The sequence below is a fragment of the Perkinsus marinus genome (assembly GCF_000006405.1).
Source record: "Perkinsus marinus ATCC 50983 genomic scaffold scf_1104296934320, whole genome shotgun sequence".
Classification (NCBI taxonomy): domain Eukaryota; phylum Perkinsozoa; order Perkinsida; family Perkinsidae; genus Perkinsus; species Perkinsus marinus.
In genome coordinates, this window is record NW_003214849.1 from 17,750 (window position 1) to 36,363 (window position 18,614).

Genomic DNA, 18,614 nt, shown 5'->3' on the forward strand with positions numbered 1-18,614 from the left:
CGAGTGCTTTGAAGGCGCTCTCAACTTCCTCGGGTGGATAATCGTCGTTGGTCCTTCGAGACATCACCTTCGAGGGATATGCAAGTCTCGATAACATTGAGCCGTGCGGGAAATTATGCACAAGGTCAACCACATATGTTGCCAACAAGTTATTGGTGACAATGTGAAAATTCTGAGAGAATTTCAAGAACTCCTTGTGGGTTTCGGGTTAGAATATTTAATATTCTTACCGAATTCGTATATGAGCACTTCAGTTCAGCTGAGGGGAATAAAGATATATTCCTCCAACACTAACCCGGTGCAAAACATCCTCACTTGCACGAACTCCTCAAAGTCGATCTCTCCATTGTCATTCTCGTCAACATCGGCTACCATAGCCTCAACTTCATAAAGTGTCACCTTCAGCCCAAGAGTTTCCATCAGTGCTCCAAGCTCCTGATGAACAACGACGGCCACTACGAATGGATCGTGGATGGGAAATTCCGAAAGAGGTCAGCTAGTCTTCTTGCGCTGAGTAGCTCCACCTTCCAAACAACCAACTCGCCCGGCCGCAAACATGAAAAGTCAGAAAGAGTTGGATGAGTAAACCGTCAAGCATTTAGCAATTTTCGAGCTCCAATTATGCGGGTGCTAGATTGACAGTCTTGATCTCAACCGGTGATTCAACACGCATTATTTTTCAAGATCGGTTTTGAAGCCTGGTTTTTGGGACATCATATGGATATACGAATACGATCAATGGGTTAACGATAGTGTTCGGAAGTGCGCTGTTGAGACTTCTTCAACCTTACGCCAGAGTTTATGCTTCCGCCTCCGTCGATATCAACCAAACTGAATACCTGGCAGGAACGGTGCTGGGGAAATATGCGTTCGTTTTTCTCCGGAGCGCCCCCACTCATTGTGACCCCCATAATGTGGAGGCCTATATACGCATTCGGGTGGAAGAGTACAGGAACCAACGAACGTTTACCGAAATTTCTTCGCAACTTCCATATTATCACCAACACATGTAGTTTACCATTTGCGTATTCCCCCACACTGGGCATGAATTCTCTCGTATTATCAGTGCTCTTACGAACTTTGCGAAGCGTAATTGCAGCGAGCGATGATCAATGCTCATTCGATAACGTGTGCATAACAGTTAATGCTCCTACTCGTCGTGCGCGATTGCATGTATTTGCATAGCTAATCATCTGTCCCCTAAATAGATCAAGATAGAGATCTTTACACTGCAAAGTTTACAGCTTCTACTGACGGTGTTATCGACTAAGCGACAGTAATACAGGTGCCGTTACCTCTCTGAATTCTTCCAAGTCCTGTAAGGAAATGTGCATCCTTTCAGCCAATTCAACTAACTCGCGGTTGTTCGAATGAATGACTTCCTGATCAGAGTCACTTGGCGGAATCGGGTTTCTGGAACTCTCGTCTGGAGTGCCGGAACGATGTCGCCTCATCGCGAGCTGATCCAGAGAGTAGCACTAAATGCTTCAAGCTGATCAGATCGGCTCGAATTCGATGAGCATGGAAACCCTCATGGGAATGATGATCCCTAACATGTGCAATGTATAGTATTGTGCTGATCTTAGAACACCGGGTTTCCTGGATATTGCTCTGAGACGAGGTTGAGTGGCGATATGAAACTCGCGAGTACAGTGCGTGCCAATCTGATATGCGAATGCAATAAATGTGCATTTTCTTGAAATTAATGATAATCGCTCTGATACTTCGCATAATCATACCGATATGTCCTCCCTGGGAGGACATATCGGAAAGGGAAAGGGAGGACCTCCCTTAGTTGTCAGGTTTTTTTCTACCCGAAGATTCATGGATTGAGTAGTCACTGCGATCGCAGTAGTCGCAAGCTGCGACTCGCAATGCACTTTTCCAACTACGATTGGAAACTACATTACAGAAATTATGGAATTAACGGAAGTCCGCATCTCGTGGGGTGATTGAGTAAGTGCAAATATGCAAGAGTTCTTCGGTGCGCCCCACTGTCCCGATCAGGGTTGGCATAGAGGTTGCGCTATTTTTCCTTCCGGAAATTTCCGGAAGGGAATTTCGAGCGATGTATGCCCGGGCAAAGCGCGTAAATCTCCGACTATTATGAAGAGTACATCTAAGATGTAACATCTTCGGCAACACCTCTTGACAAAAGGCTTTTGTGCATATGCCCGACAAATCTTGATCCACTAGCCACTCGTGGCAAGGGTATGAGAATCACATTGTATGCCACATTTTCTCTCATAATGAGAGAAAATGTGGCTTACAATGTTCTCGACTTTGACTCATGACATAAGTGCCATGATTTAATGGGTTGCGTTATAGTGAATCGTAATCGATTTTGTCTCGAAGAATACATAGAGCCTAGTACTTCATGAAGTCTCAACGATTTCGTCGCGGCAAACGACACTTTGAAGACACGGAGGAATGCTCCAGGGTAGAAGAGTACCACATGCGGACAGTGATATTCGAGAGAGTACTAACTCCGAATGTGGAGCCTTCGCAGCGTAGCTGAACACTATCTGAGAAAGCTTCGTTGGCAGAAATATATCGGAATTTTCGTCGGATTGCATCAGATCGAGTGGAAATAATTTTCTCGAAAGTGCGCTATTTTTCCACTATTTTTCCTATTTTCCAGCGGAAAATTGCCAGAAAGAGATATAATCTATTTTTCCACGTTTATGCCGATACTGGTCCCGATTCACTGATTTCTTAGCCTACAGCGAGAAATCACGATCATCGCGGCCATATGCGGATCCTGATTCGCGTGGATGATGCGAGCAATGTGATTAATGTTGTTGCCCGCATGTAGCGCAATTAGAAAACTCTCAAGTGCGCAAGATTTCTATGGACTACACCTTGTGACGAACTAGATAGTCCGCTGCATCGAATACTATGTGTGGGGAGGTTCCCAGAGGTTGTGGTTCAAGTGGATGTAAATCACACACAGTAGTCGGACGGCAGCAGATGTGTCGCAAAGGGTTAAGCCTAGAGGTAGGCAAGGAAGTACCTATGAACTGTTGAAGGCTTAAGGTAGAGCAAATACGACACGTTCGTCAATACTTCGATGTTGAATGCCGTGACTCCGACTCGAAGGAAACGCAACTAGAAGAACCAGTTACGAAAGGGGCTAGTCGAAACGCTTGATAGTCTAGAGATCTACTGTAACCAAGGAAGGCACAGTAGGCAAATCTCACGAGAATATCACGAATCACAAGTAATGAATCTTCTAATCTCTTCTAATCTTCAGATCAAAAGGAGACAACCGTTTCAGCCGTTTCAATATTGGAATGCACTAATTGCATGTAATCCGAGCGAAATCAGCAAACCACAGTTGGGCTGTTGAATAGTCGATCAAAAAAGGGGGTATCAAATTGATACTATCAATAGTACTAGCTCATCTATCAGCTTCTTACTGGCCATTGGTGGGCCTATCTCGGACGGGACGTCCGACACACCGCCTGTGTTGTTCTCCATAGACATCGGGAACACGACGCAGACCAGCGTATAAAGATACAGGTAACAGAGCAGATAACCGGTTGACGAGACTTGACGGATGACTGAGAGCAGATGTAGAGGCGATATAGGGATCAGGGGGACGGGAGCAATAGAGAGGACGAAAAGGAAGAAGAAAGAAGTGTGCTGTTGATCAAATAGTGGGAGTTATCCCACCAGACACATGAACAATGACTCGATCAACTATCCAATAATGACGATGCTTGGAACGTTTCAGAGCGAATATCTGGCGTGCGCGGACCATTAATGGGCTGAACGCACGCCACAACCTTAACTCGTCCAAGATAGACAAGTGAACAAGTTTGGTGGCGTTAGACGCAAGAATGCCAGCGTGCTACACAAGTACGACAGTGTCAAATTGACACCTTCTCAGATGTTACATTCAAGGTTGCCAGAGTGACATTCAACTTTGACAATGAACGCTCAAGTTTAACAATATATGCTCAGGTTTGACAACAAAGCTCAACTTTGACAATAATAAACGCTCAAGTCTGACAATATACACTCAAGCATGTTGTCAAACTTAGAAGTTTAATAAACTGATCGTTCGATGGTCGTGAACTTTGTGTAATTTGTCTCATTAGCTAGAGTGTCTCATAGTTGTTACTCAATGAAATGGTTCCACCATTGTCAGTGACATTAATTGTCAGACGATTTATCACCTCTGTCGAAGGTTATTGTATTTTTTTCTGGTGGCTTACCTTGCTAATGTATTCTGGTTATGATGTCCAGATCCCGGGCTCGGTCGGATCTGGAAGTTAGCGACCGCCCATTGGATCAGAAACGGTTGGCCAACCAGTGGTGATGACAGATATTTGGTTTGGTTTTGATGATCTATGGGACTCCTGTAGCGTGGTATATAAGCAATTAATAATGAGTTAGTGATAGTGTGCACGCATGAGTCCATGTTGAGCCGTAGCCGCCTTGGCTCAAGTTCGTTTTGTTCTAATCTCCACTCCCCCCTCCCTATCGCGTTCCTCAGTACTGGGAAGGTTCAACTAACATGATATCAATGATTTGGATGAGCTGGATGAGTTGGATTATAGTGAGGATATGGGAACGAGATCCTGGGCTCCTTGGGGTTACCCTCTGTTGAACGAGTTCGCGAGACCAACGATAAAGGGACTTCTCCCGAGAAGAGCATTTTGGGTTTCTCTTTGGAACCGGTCTGAAAATAACTCGTGACAATTGTCCTCCGTCAGTCAAGGGCCTTGACCCAAGGCTGCCGTTCTGTGGTGGTCGACACAATTATTGTCAATAATATATTTATGCTGTAGCGGCTACAGTGTAGCCGAAGCATTATGCTCCTTTAGCCGATCCACACTGTTTGCGCCATTGTAACCTTAGCGTTCAAAATGTTGCATCCACGTTCACCTCTCAACTTCTCTACTTGAAGTAGGAATAACTGGAAATGATTATCCTTTCCCCATTGATGTAACCTGTGCCCTCGAGCAATCAGTTATACCTTCACGCAGTTGAACGCATACATAATACGTTTTTCTGTGCCTGGATTAGCTTCGGTGGAGAGTTACCTCTGACACTTACCAGGGTGGAAGACGAGATAACGCATCTCGTTGTCCACATTCCCTCCCGACCAACTAATGGAGACTACTCTTCCCTTGGGTTCGTTGGAGAGCCCAGGGCACAAATTGCCCTTCCAGCGATCGCATAGCAGATTAACACGTCCAACTGCACATGCGTGCAGAACTCCTGCGGACCCAGGGTGTGAGCACCCTGTGAGGCTGATAGCTCAATCCTACTCCGCCAATGCCGAGCAAGACTCTCTCTTCGTCGGGTTGTACTTCCCACCATAATTTTCGGTAGTTACGTATTGTTGCCTCCCCATTACCCATCCGTAGTCCTGAGAGTTCGAGCCCTAAATGTCCTACTTTCTAGCCTCGGCGCACCGTTTCACGGTTGTTGTCTGCATCGTTGTCTCCTGATGCTATCTCTACCAATACCTAATCTACGGCAATAAATGGTGTGTTTGGCGATCTGTAACCTCTGTGCCGTATACCCTCACCTTATGTCATCATCTTTTCTGCTAGGGAAGACGACTATATCTTTCAGTCATTGTATTTGGCGTGCAAAGATGGCGCACAATTTCATACGTGCGACGTGGCCCGCACTCGTGACGCGATCGATTTCGTTGTAGCATAGAAGGAGCTTATTATAGAATATTCATTAGTCAAGTAAAGTAAGCTGACCGTTCTTATGCTTCACTCCCTAACCCTCATTGCTGCTCTGTTCATCGGTAGCTGAAGCTGATCTGTCGTTGGCTATATCAAATGACTTGTGAGTTCTCCTACTCTTTTTTACGGCATTCCGTTTCCGGTAGGTATAATAGCATGAAGAATTACAAAAGCTTAACAGTTTCGGGTGAGGGGCTCCAACACATGATGGTTATCATACTATGATAGGTGGTTCGTCATTCTATGATCGCCCCGTTGGTGCATGTACATTCAACGGAAGCGAAGTGCTTTCTGATTGCCATTGCAGCATGGAAGGCGAAATAGTTTACTTCACTTGTGTACGAATATATCTCGACATTTCTGACAGTGAAACCTTCTTCTCAGGAAATGGGAAGACTGGTGGCATTCGTCTGTATGCCAGCGTGTGGTAGAAGAATTTTGAGAGAAGCTGATGGCGTGGGAATTCTAGGAGAACATCATGGAGGAGTTTGCCCCCCGTTCTCACTTGGCCCGACTGCATGTCTATCGGGGCGTTGCTACGTCACGCCCAACCCGGTGAGTGATAGTGATGCTGATGATTTCATGAACTGAGATTCTCATCCATCTTAGGAATGTCCACATCCTATGCTACCCTTCACCTTGATGCAAAACGATACGAATATATGCATGTATAAGAAGTGGTGATCACCTCGAACATCATCCTCGGGTGTTATCATCATGAAGTGACGCCCCTTTTCACGATGTGATCTGTCAATCTATTGTTACAGTACACAATCACTCTGTCTGTTGCACGACATGGATACCTAATCAGTTATTCAGTCCTCATAGGCTTCAAATAGGGATAAACTATCTCTTTTTATACGCGAGATTGTCCCATTTGTTGAGGGAAGATAGAGACAAGTTGTGTCTGTGCTACATCTGATCTACGATTCTGATATGTGAAGCATCCTCCAGCGTCTCGCTTTGAGCCGTCAATAAACAGTGGGAAGCACGGAACAAAGTGAATCGCTGACCTCCTCTCCCGAATAGCCTGTGGCCCGTACGCCACGATCGGGAAAGGATCAGACGTTAGCTCTGACCAACCCCCAAACTCGCGGCCCGTACGCCGTAGATTGGGTGAGGGTCAGGCTTCTTAGCCGGCCCGACCAAGGCTGGGCCGCCATCTTCGACCAAGCCAACTCGGTTTGCGTCGACGATAACATACGAGGTGATTTCATCGGTGAGCTACCTATCCAGACCCTAGGGCGGGAGGTGGGAAAAGAAATCTGTGGACCGAACGTTCCCATTTTCCAACGAGGCTTCGAACAAAATCGATCACGCTACGTGATGAGCGAGCGCCCTGACCGGGCGTACCCGGCTCAAATCCATTTGGAGGCATTTCACCGCGGTGGAAACCAAGTTGCACTTGGTTTTCACCTAGCATATAACCTATTACGGAATTCCTATTATCTGAGTTAATGCTTGGAATATTCGTAGCTTGGGAGTTCGTACTTGGGTTTCAATCTCCGATTTTTTCAATCGTCATTTCTCTGGTTTACTGGTAAGACTGTTGAGTTGCACGGCAGTTAGCCATCGATAGCCTCCCCCGAAGAGTGACCCTCGAAGAGTCAGTGGACAACCGAATCGTGTCTCAACAGCACTAAGTCAACTTCTTCTTGTATTTGCAGCTTCTACGTTGAACGTGAATCTGAGACATTCAATATCATGAATAACGCAAAGAAGTCCCTCGTCGGCTCTCAGGAAGCACGCTAAAAACTGGAGGTTTCCCATTCGAGCGGGTTTATAAGATTTGGTGACACGCAGCATTGACACGGTGTTCAGGCTGAAGAGTTCAGCACCGTGATTTCTCGAAAAATCACAGCACAACCATTCTGGATAATTCAGACTGAATTGGATGATATAATCATATCTGAACAGTCTGTAACAACCACAAGGTTGATAAGATTGCCAATAACACGGAAATGGCCGCCATATGCATGATATTCTCATCTCTGAGTTTCCAGTGGAGTCAGACGAGCAGCATCATACCAATGTTGCTGGTACTCGAAAAACCGCGTAAAAACTGATGATCTGGATAAAAAGGCCCTACAGGCTCCAGTGGGACTCGGCCTACAATTGTATAGTAAGAGCGAGCGTTTATTCTGCCGTGTGGGCAATTGTTATCATCTCAGGCCGGCTACCACATGACGGTAGTCCAAATTCTCGTGGCTGTGCATCCTGGGCCAGGATTCCTGACTAGGGGATTCCTGAGGCGGTGATCTTCTGGTAGCTCGGTGGCTAAGCACGATGGTTGATCTTGGACGGCGTTCTCTCGGTGAGGAAACTTGTAACACTAAAAGTTCTTGAAGTTGACGATGATACGAAACCCATCTGTACATTTGCGAGCTGCTGAAAATATCCTCATATCTTTGGTCGTAGCCCGCCCGACCGTTTTGCTCTATACTAACTCGTAGCAGCATGATCGATTAAGCAAGATTAAGGTTTGATTTTTCTCCTATGGTTGTGTTGAACGATGATCTCGACTACTCCCCCAACACGACTAACGGGTCCGTAATGGCCAATAAGCATAGAAAACCTAAAAGATCCGAATCACGTTATCTTCTTCTTCTTCTATATCTTGGTAGCTTCAATTCTACGAAACCGGGGATATTTCCGGGAAAATTTCCCGGAATCTCCGGGAAATATGGGAAGTGAAAAAAATCGGTTTTTTACCAAAACGGACAAACCCTGGATGACGCATTTTCCTCAAGGTGGAGGGAGAGTGGTAGCATTCGTCTGTGGTCCATCATCTGGTAGACGAGCTCTGTGAGAATCTGATGATATCAGAATCTTGGGAGGAAAAGGAGGAGGATGCCTGTTCCTCACTGAGTCTGACTCAGTGTCGAGCGGGGAGGTGCCTCGTCGTGCCCAACCCCGTGAGTGATAGTGATGTTGCAAAGTTGTCAATGCCAATTCTACTTTGTGGACCGTTGTTCGAGGCCTTCATTCATTTTCGGGATGTTCATCAGGCATGTACGGCTATGACGTGGGGTCTTTCGGTGCTATATGCATGTATAACAAGTGAGGATCACATCGAAGGGCTTGCCGGGCCGAAGCCTTGCCCTCAGACCATCATTTTCGGGTGCTCCCATCAAAAGTGGCGTCTTCCCTACGATGTACTTCGTGACGAAGCTGTGCCAATAGATTGACGAAGCCTTCGAATCTATTGAGTCAATAGTATTGACACAGCAAACCATCACTCTTTTGTTCTTAGTAGATTTTTCTACTCAACTCGTCAGTTTTCATAGGTCATTCGTCCGTGATGGTATTTCCTAGCTCTGCACTGCTTCGTAATGCTCACATATGTATTGCTCGAATCGTGGTACGATCGGGATTTACCAGTTGACTTCCTCTTTTGTACGCTCATGATCCGACTTGTTGAAAAAAGAGCTCATGAACTACGAGTCAGGTCTGTGATGCGTCCAGTATTCGATACTGCTTTGTAAATCATATTACGAAGTTCGTTAAGAGGAGCTAGAATTTCTAGCTCCTCTTAGAGAATGACCGTGCAAGAATCAGCGAAGTACACTGAGTGAACAACGGAACTGTGCCGCAACATCGCTCAGCAGTGTCGGAGAGTAGGCATATGGTCAACCACATGTATCGGCGAAAATGTCGGCCCGACATCCGTCTTGTTGGTGATCAAGTGAAGCTCGACAACCAAGCTCGTGCAACGAAAGGCTTACGTCGACTGTTTGCTCCAGCTGGAGTAGACAACTAGGGCCCTAGCGGCCGGAATAAGCTTAGCAGTGTTGTTCATTGTCGCTAGCTTGAAATTTTGCTATCTTGCTGTAACTCGCTTTCTTGAGCTTTCTTACTTTTTCTTAACCTTCTTTTGTGGAGGGGCGTGGGCCCGCTCCGTACGGCGTGACGACCATTTCAGATTGAAACGGTCCTTAATTACGAGCAATACATGATACAACAATCACGTTCTTCTGTCCTAAGGCAGCGGCCACTGATTCATACACTCCTATTGGCCTTCATCCCTCAGTGAGTGTTTAGAACGGTTCGATTCTGCCCAGCTGCTTTTTCTTCTCTTTTCTTTTCTTCTTTTTTTCTTTTTTTTCTTTTTTTGCTTTTTCCTTTTTTTACAGCAACATGCGAATAATACAGCGCGGAGCGAACGAATACTTGAAAACGATATACAGCTGCACCCGCCCGAGAATATGTGCCAGCTACAGCGAACCCCTGCGAGCATCTCGATGCTGCATGAGGACCAAAAACAGCCGATTGAAGGCATTGCGGCGCTTTAAATCGGCAACCATTTTATAGAAGTGATAGGGTACACCACCTTTGACCCGTTTCCTTAGGAAACGTCATCGACGTTCGGTCGGGTTTCACCCGCGATATGAAAAACACATCCACCCGCTTAAAGGCGAGACCGCATAGGGCTCAACACGTGAGGAGAGCGTCTCGAAATCCATGCTGGAGTCGTCTCCTCTCGAGCACAGCGGAGAGAAGTGTTTCACGATGTGCATCAGATATTTTCGGAATCAAGAAAATAACTTTATCAAACTTCTCTGGAAGTATGAGTTTCCATCACCCCTGGTACAATCATATCCCGTGATTGTATGCCTACATTCAAGGGTTCTACTCCGCGCTCTTGAGATGCTCCTTCAGAAATCGCCGTAATAAAATTCGTTATCTGAAATAAGACGGAGCAAAACGGTAATGTGTAGGGTTGAAATATTAATGTCCAACTTACTGAGTTTGCATACGACTTAGGGTAGAAGTGTACAGAAACCAACAAGAATTTCACAAATTCCCTCCCAAAATTTTCATAACGTCATCACCAGCACGTGTAGTTGACTATGTGCATATTTTTCAATACCAAAATTCACACACAACTCCGAGGGGAAGTGCATGAAAAGTTTTCATTGAAGGCTAATGAAGACTTCAAAAATTTCCTAAGAATTTTAATATTGTCATTACCAACACATGTAGCTGATGACCATGTGTATATTTCCCCGCGCACTTTCGTCTCATTGGGAGCACCAACTTCCCATCCCGCCGAAGGGCGCACGCTACTCCATCTTCACATTGCTGGCCATAATCAGTACTAAATGCGATGGAGTTTCACCCGCGAAAAACACAATTTCACTTGGCGAAAAACACATATACGCAGTGAATAACATGTAAAACACATTATGTGTTTCACGTGATATGGGGTGTAATTTGCGAAGTGCTGCATTTCTCGAATATCACGATTTCTAACACGGAGTATTACGCCGTTCCACGTGAAAAGAGCTGACGGAATGAACACATAAACTTACTAAAATTTCGTTTGGGCCTCAGACATTTTCGAATAAGCCGCACAAGTCGTTGAAGAACACATGACCAAGTACAATATGCTCCCAAGAAGACCAAAACACCGTGGAGTCCATGTGCATATTTTCCCAATGACTAATCATGTATTACTACTATCACGTTGGGGCCTATGGAGACTCAATTTTGAGGGGAATCGAGATGTTTCACAGCTGTTTCACTGCAAGGGTTGCTACTTGAATAACTATGAGCGAGACCAGCCTCGGCTGGAGACTATAGCCTTCGTATGTACCATCAACAGAAACAGTCCCTTCCCTCCCTGACTCTTACCTATTTCGTATCATGCGCAGTCAACCTCAAGATACTGATCGTACCGAGAAATTGATCGACTGGTAAAATGTAAGTAGCCTATGACCTATCAACTCATCCACACTCAAGGTCTGGAATAACTGAATTCCGCAGAGTATTAGTGCTAGCTCAATTCATCTCTTCTGGAGTCTCTGTCTATCGTCACTCGATGAGGAGTGTACTTTAAATACTGTTATAGGTAACCCCCCCCGAGAAAGACCCCGCAAAGATCTGCGAGAGCTCCAAATGTTCAAGACGAAGGACGTTTGCTGTTGATAAGGACGGTTCTTTAGCCGAGTCCATCAGAGCTCTCGAGGTCCTGCGGGTCTAGCTGGAGTTAATCCTCTGAACTACTTCTTTGGCGCGATGGTTAGTCTTCGTGAATGATTTGAGGATGACCCGGGTTCGACGACAAGTGATGTTATTTTAAGATTAATATTTTGGGACAAATTTGAGCACTTAGCCATACTTGAGGAAATGCAAGACTGCAAGAGGTTATCGATAGCTAACGACAGTCTAAGGCAAGAAAGGCTTAAGAAGCATACAGTGACTTCTCAACTGCCATAATGAGCAGTGTCACATTAACTAACGTATTTTCTTTCGTCCCACCTGTGGTGGGTCTCCTGTGGGCCATCAAAGAGTTGGTCTATGTTCGAAGCATCAAGCTGGCCGGTCCCTACAAGGGAAAGTCTGGCATGCAAGACTCTCTTGTTGCTGGTGATGCCCGTGATGTTCAGAAGATTCTCTTCGCCATGCGTGAGATCTCTTCCAACATCGCCGAGGGTGCAAACGCATTCCTCATTGCCGAGTACAAGTACATGATGGTCTACGTTCTCGTCTTTTCCGTTATCATCTGGCCCTGCATCGGTTTCGGCACTATGTTGTCATTCGTTGTGGGTTCCATTACCTCTATCGCTTGCGGGTACATCGGAATGAAGACCGCTGTATACTGCAACGTCCGTACTGCTCATGAGTGCTGGAAGAACCTCTCTGATGGTTACGATGTTGCACTTCGCGGTGGCTCCGTCATGGGCTTCGCTCTCGTGTCTTTGGCTGTTCTCAACTTGGCTATTCTCGTTACCATCTATAACGTTCCTTCTTTCTATAACGATGACGTCAACGGTCTTTACGAGGCTCTTACCGGTTATGGTTTGGGTGGTTCCTCTATTGCTCTCTTTGGTCGTGTTGGTGGTGGTATTTACACCAAGGCTGCCGATGTTGGTGCTGATCTTTCTGGTAAGAATGAGTACGGCCTCGATGAGGATGATCCGAGGAACCCCGGCTGTATCGCCGATAACGTTGGAGATAACGTTGGTGATATCGCCGGTATGGGCGCTGATTTGTTCGGTTCTTTCGCCGAGTCTACTTGTGCTGCCATGGTCATCTGCTCTGCTGCCCCTGAGGTGGCCGTCCACGGAAGTTGGTCATCAATGATGTTCCCTCTGCTCCTCTCGTCTGTCGGTATCATCGTTGGTATTGTGACTATGATGTGCGTTGATGCCTTCTACAAAGTTCAGGAGATAAAGGATGTTGAGAGATCTCTGAAAGGCATTCTCGTCATATCTACCTCTATTCAAACCCCTATGGTTATTCTACTTGCCTGGTGGGCACTTCCCAGTGGTCTTTTTGCCATCGATGCTTCCCGTCTCCATTGCACTTGGTGGAAATGTGCTATCTGTGTTCTCCTCGGTCTATGGTCCGGTCTCTGCATTGGTAACATCACCGAGTATTTCACTTCCGATACCTATAGGCCAGTTCGCGGTATCGCGAAAGCAGAGGGGATTTCTGCAGCTACGGGCATCATCATCGGTCTCGCCAGTGGTTATGCTTCGACCGTTATCCCGACCCTCTGCTTGGGCCTGACTATCTGTGTTGCATTCTCGCTTGCGGGTATGTTCGGTGTTGCCCTTGGCGCCCTCGGTATGCTCGGGACTCTCACCATGTCCCTCACCATCGATGCTTATGGTCCCATCTCTGATAATGCCGGTGGTATCGCCGAGATGTCCGGGATGGGCCCTGAAGTCAGGGAGCTCACGGACGCTCTCGATTCCGCTGGTAACACCACTGCGGCCATCGGTAAGGGCTTCGCTATCGGCTCTGCCGCTCTTGTGTCCCTCGCCTTGTTCGGCGCCTACACTGTTCGTGCTGGTGTCCATATTGTCAGCCTGCTAGACCCTTGGACCTTCACTGGTCTCCTCTTCGGTGCTATGATGCCTTATGCTTTCTCTGCTATGACTATGAAGTCTGTCGGTAAGGCCGCCAACCAGATGGTCGAGGAGTGCATGTCGCAGTTCCCCAAGATCATCTCTGGTGAGATGAAGCCCAACTACACTAAGTGCATCAAGATTGCCACTGATGCCTCTCTTATGGAGATGATTGCTCCTGGTTGCTTGGTCATCCTCTCTCCCCTCGTCGCTGGTCTCATCTTCGGTAAGAACTGCACTGCCGGTCTATTGTGCGGTGCTCTCGTCTCTGGTGTGCAACTGGCCATTTCCATGTCCAACACCGGTAGTTCCTGGGATAACGCCAAGAAGTACATCGAAGCCGGTGGTCTCGGTCCCGAGTGTGGTAAGGGCTCTCAGGCTCATAAAAACGCTGTGACTGGTGATACTATCGGTGACCCACTAAAAGATACTTCCGGACCCGCTATCAACATTGTTATCAAGTTGTCCGCTATTATGTCATTGGTCTTTGGCGGTGTTATTGCCAAGACCTCCAACGAGCATGGTGGTCCTTTCTGGCTCAAGTAAATGAAGCCAACTCCTACAGACTACATTCCGAGTAATATTCGTATACTTCTGTGTGCGGTTTCGATAAATGCTAACTTTTTCCTGGTGTCACTTGCGTCGTGTTCATGTGTCAATCGACATTTTCGAGGTGAAGAAAATTCAGCTAAGGCGATGACCCTTCAGCTTAGGAACATCTGCTCAGGAAAGAGGCGCCTCCTCGTAACTCATGATGTAAAGGAACGCTACATTCATCGAACGCAGAACCCTAGTTGGAAAAGTCACAACCACCAAGTTTGGGCGCGAGGCAGAAGGTTAGACTGAATCACCGAAGTGGAATCCACGGCCCGTTAATCACGAACCGGAGACGATCTTGTCAGAGGTTGTAGACTGACGTCCATTCCCGACACAGGACCGCTAGTTGTGGTAAGGTGTACTGTATAAGCTTGTGCGGCCGCCGTACTACGGCGAGATGATTGTGAGTCGCTGAGATAATCGACGCTCATAATGATGCCGTAGTTGCTGATGTACGTGAGTTGTACATTGCTATGTATTTCCTGTAGTCTCCAAACTTGTTGACAAGTTGTAAATCGTCCAAGTCATCGAGACATGTTCATGCTCCTGGAGCTTGTCGCACCGCTCCGCTTCTTCCGCTCCTTGGGAAGAGAAAGTTATGAGGAGTTCTTCCTCAAGGGAGAAACGTTAAGTCTCCCTCTCCCTTCGAAATACGCCTTGAGAAGCCATTCCTGAGTTTTAGGACAAACGATGTTGTGTCCGATGAGCATCACAATGTTGCTAATGATGAATGCCTTCTTGGTCAGATCAATGAGTCTGCTCTACACATGGTTGTCCTCGCTGTATAAGGAGACCTCGAGTTGACGTGTCGAGTAGACGTATTAATACCAAGATACACCAGATTGTAAAGCAGTTGGTTCGTACCAAGTTGCATAGCATTAGTCGCATTGCATGTGGTGTCGCAACGACTCGGTTGGCAGCGATCTCTCACTCGCCGTATACAGTATTCGTTCATGAGAACAGCATGGCATCCGTCCGTTTCATGTGCTCGGGCTGACAAAAATTGTCAGACTGAGTAGCCGAACACGAGGAGCATCCTTTCTGCGTCTAAGTCGTGGCTCAGCTCTCGACCGGCATAAATTCCTCTCATGTGCGACATACACGAGCCGAATTTACAACACAACGAGTAATCAGATGAGAAACGATTATTTTCGATCACCACTGTATCGATTGTCGACTTCTGGATGCTGCAGTACTAGGTGTTGTTGCTGCATCACGACGACGTCTCGAAGGCGTCCATGACCGACTGGTAAATGGGGTTCTCGTGGCCTTGCAATCGTCTGGTGTCGTCAAAGCATTTCCGCAGTAGACAGGAAGAGCACTCGATTTGTCATCCTCTTCAAGCATTTTTTCCGCTGCTTGTTCGCAGGATGAACACATCTCAGCACCATGCGTAGGAGTTGAGCAAATCACACACGTACCACTCTCCACCGAAGTCTCGTCCAAAAGTAGCTCTTGACACGTCTGGCATATGCCATCGTTCTCAGCAACACTAGCCACCATAGAAGCCCCACAGGTAGGACATCTCGCAGGCAGCGAAACGTGATGTCTAAAAAATACAACGATACCGAGGATTCAAGACGAATATCACACATTGGCGGTTGCGGTTGAGGGCATTAGGTCATATTCCGAATCGAGCAACGGCATCGACTCGAGAATGCTGAACTTTAGTGATATGTAAAACTTACGTGGCATGTGTGAAGGTTTCTATCGCAGACTTCAAGGCTCTATTCGGGACAACACGTTGGCTCTTCAGTGGACCGTTAGTGAGAGGATCGATCTTCGGCCTTCTGAAAAAACTCATAATCTTGAATAGTGTGTGTCTTACGCTCAGAACCGGATCGAACGAGATTTTACGAGAATTTTGATGCTTCAGCTCTGTCCGATGAACAAGACAACTAAACGAACGACAACGACAGAGCACACGCATCACAGACGCTCAGGTGTCAACACGTTAGATGATTCGGATCAGCCTGCACCAGACTATACTGATTCCGCCTGAGTCAAATCGCTCACATCCCATTGTGATCTCCAGTCACGATCATGCTGGATTCATACCACTCCATCGCAAAATTACAACACGATTGCAGCCCCGAAGGGACGCCTATTATTCCTCTCACCGTTTGAAGGCTTTCCTGATAGCTGATCGTTCGTAAGTATAGCCAGTCTCGACCAGAGTAACAGGATCTACCATGACTTCTTGTGTGATAGGGCACTCGAACGATTCCTCCAGGCTCCTCAGCAAATCCTCATCATCTGCCATATCGTACGAAAACGTACAGATAGAAACTAGAATGGGGAAGCCTGCCAGGGTGCTCAATTTCAGTGAGCAAGACAGAGGTCTCGTCAGAGAGCAAGGTCAACCCAGGTGGGATTCGGGGCACGAGTACTCATCCGCTCTTGTAGGAGCACACAAGCGGTCGCACGCTAGCTACATACACGCTGCTAAGGTCAATCTCGATGGCTTTTGTCGATGGTGAAGTGATGAAGACTGGGGACAAGACTTGTGTGTTGGGAATTTCGATTAGCTTGCTCACCGGGGTCATCAACGTGTTCCACGATACCGATCATGTGGTGTCGGATTCATCTATAATACCTTTCAAGAGATCTATTCAGCGGATATGGCTACCAATTTAGCGGACAGGGAAATCACATTCGCGGATAGAAACATCAATTTAGCGGTGGCGTCGGACAGGGAAATCAGTTCCGCGGCGGAACTTCCGCCGCAAAATTTTAAATCAATTTCATGATGGAGGAATGCAATTCCACGGACAAGGACATTAGTTTCGGGTTAGTGTTTCATCTACACGAAATAATCTTCGATGATCTCAATCGCTGACTTCGATGAGGTCATGGGAGACTCCACCTCCATATGGTGTGTTTCACTGGCAAGATAGGCTCTGAGCCTAAGGCTCACGATTGCCGCAGAATAAGAGGACAGTGCAACACAGGCGCATGACCTTCCCTACGGCGCAATCTCAGCTCCCGCTTGCCAAGTCACGAGCTTTTTCCGTCCCTTATGTGTTCTCGTTTTGGTGATTTTCCACATGTTGCGGAAAAGCAGCGGATCAGTGCCGCGAGTCCCACTGATTCAGTGGGACTCGCGCTATCATCAATATCCTTCGAGCCGATCTTCAGGTATTAGTTTGTATCATCGATGAACTCTCACGAACTTTTCGCCATTCCATCCGTTAGTAACGGTTACTAACGCATGTAACGGGCCGTTACATGCGTTAGTTAATTATGGGCACTATGTTGGGGCACAACGCCCTCATGGATACGGGTCCCGTATCACGGAAGCATATGCAGTGCAGACTCTGAACTCATTCAACGAGTCTCAACGAGTGACAATCTTCCCAAATGACAACGACTCTCATTGTCATTTGGGATAATCTGAGTCATTCCAACGTCCGAGTTTGGTCACTTATCACCGAGTGAGTAGTTCTTCTAATTGTGAGCGATTGAAAGTAGTAGCTTATGATGTGTTAGTGGGTATTTGCGTTCCTTCGAACTCGGGAGCGGGTCTCCGAGAGCACGAACAGTCCAGAAATCAGTCCAGGCCGGTCACCAAGACAGTGGATAGGATGCACTACATTGAATGTAGTAATTGATCTAACAGCAACCGTCGCAAACGTTTCGCAGCCTTCGCACTTTATCAACTTGAAATCTCATTCGAGAAGTGAAACATCTTCCATAAGAAGGGAGAGGAAGAGTCACAAAATACTGTCGGGTCGGTGATAGTTGGGAGTAAAAAAGTAGAGATAAGGAATCAATGAACCTTCATCTACCATTATTGAACCACGTACAAAATTCGGACTCTATAGACACACCCAAGGTGTGACACCTTACCGCTCGACTTTGAAGTGAAATATGATAAGGGCCCAGCTTAGGAGGCATACCTCAGAAGCACCACTCGCTGAGTACTACTCGGTAAGGCGTCGTCCAGAAGATGAAGCAATGGCATGAAACAGGGATCTTGCGTCCCAGGGGTAGAGATCCTCGCTCTGGAAAGATTCGCCGCCTTCCAAACCAATGCCGTGCAGTCCATACTTCTTGGCCAGGGCAACCTTCTCGATCGCACGAGTTTGAGAGAAGAAGAAGTAGGCGGTTCCATTCAAGAAGGCTGACCCGTTCCCTCTTGGATCCGCTCCGAGGTCGTAGATCGCATTCGAGTATCCTATGTCTGAGCTCTCGGAGTCCGATCTAGCAAGTAGCGGTACCTGAAAAACAACGCTGAATTTACGCCACACAACCTAAGTCGAGTAGCTCAGGTCTGTAACAGTAAACACGAAGACTGCCTCCAATGGAGAAGGTGACTTCGAGGAAAACTCTCTATCGCAGACAGCACTGATGTCCCCGGTAATTTTCTCAGTACTACAGTCACGGCAGCGAAGGACTAAAGATTGTGAAAGTCGCACACACTTACAACAAGGATGAGCTTATTGGGATT

At 46.9% G+C, this 18,614-nt stretch overlaps 2 protein-coding genes across 2 annotated transcripts in view; one reads left to right on the forward strand and one right to left on the reverse strand.

Moving 5' to 3' along the window:
- The window catches only part of Pmar_PMAR020319 (hypothetical protein), a gene marked incomplete at both ends in the record, with an annotated part of 518 nt that extends 143 nt beyond the window's left edge, over nucleotides 1-375 (reverse strand). Inside the window, 2 exons of the mRNA XM_002784949.1 lie at nucleotides 1-67; nucleotides 316-375. Of these exons, the coding sequence (XP_002784995.1) occupies nucleotides 1-67; nucleotides 316-375 (127 nt within the window). The remainder of the gene's footprint in view (nucleotides 68-315) is intronic.
- An 11,554-nt stretch (nucleotides 376-11,929) lies between these two features.
- On the forward strand, nucleotides 11,930-14,113 carry Pmar_PMAR020320 (H+-translocating inorganic pyrophosphatase TVP1, putative; the record flags this gene model as incomplete). The annotated part of the gene is made up of 1 exon (XM_002784950.1): nucleotides 11,930-14,113. The coding sequence occupies one exon, from the start codon at nucleotides 11,930-11,932 to the stop codon at nucleotides 14,111-14,113; it is 2,184 nt and encodes a 727-aa protein (XP_002784996.1).
- Nucleotides 14,114-18,614: the final 4,501 nt, after the last annotated feature.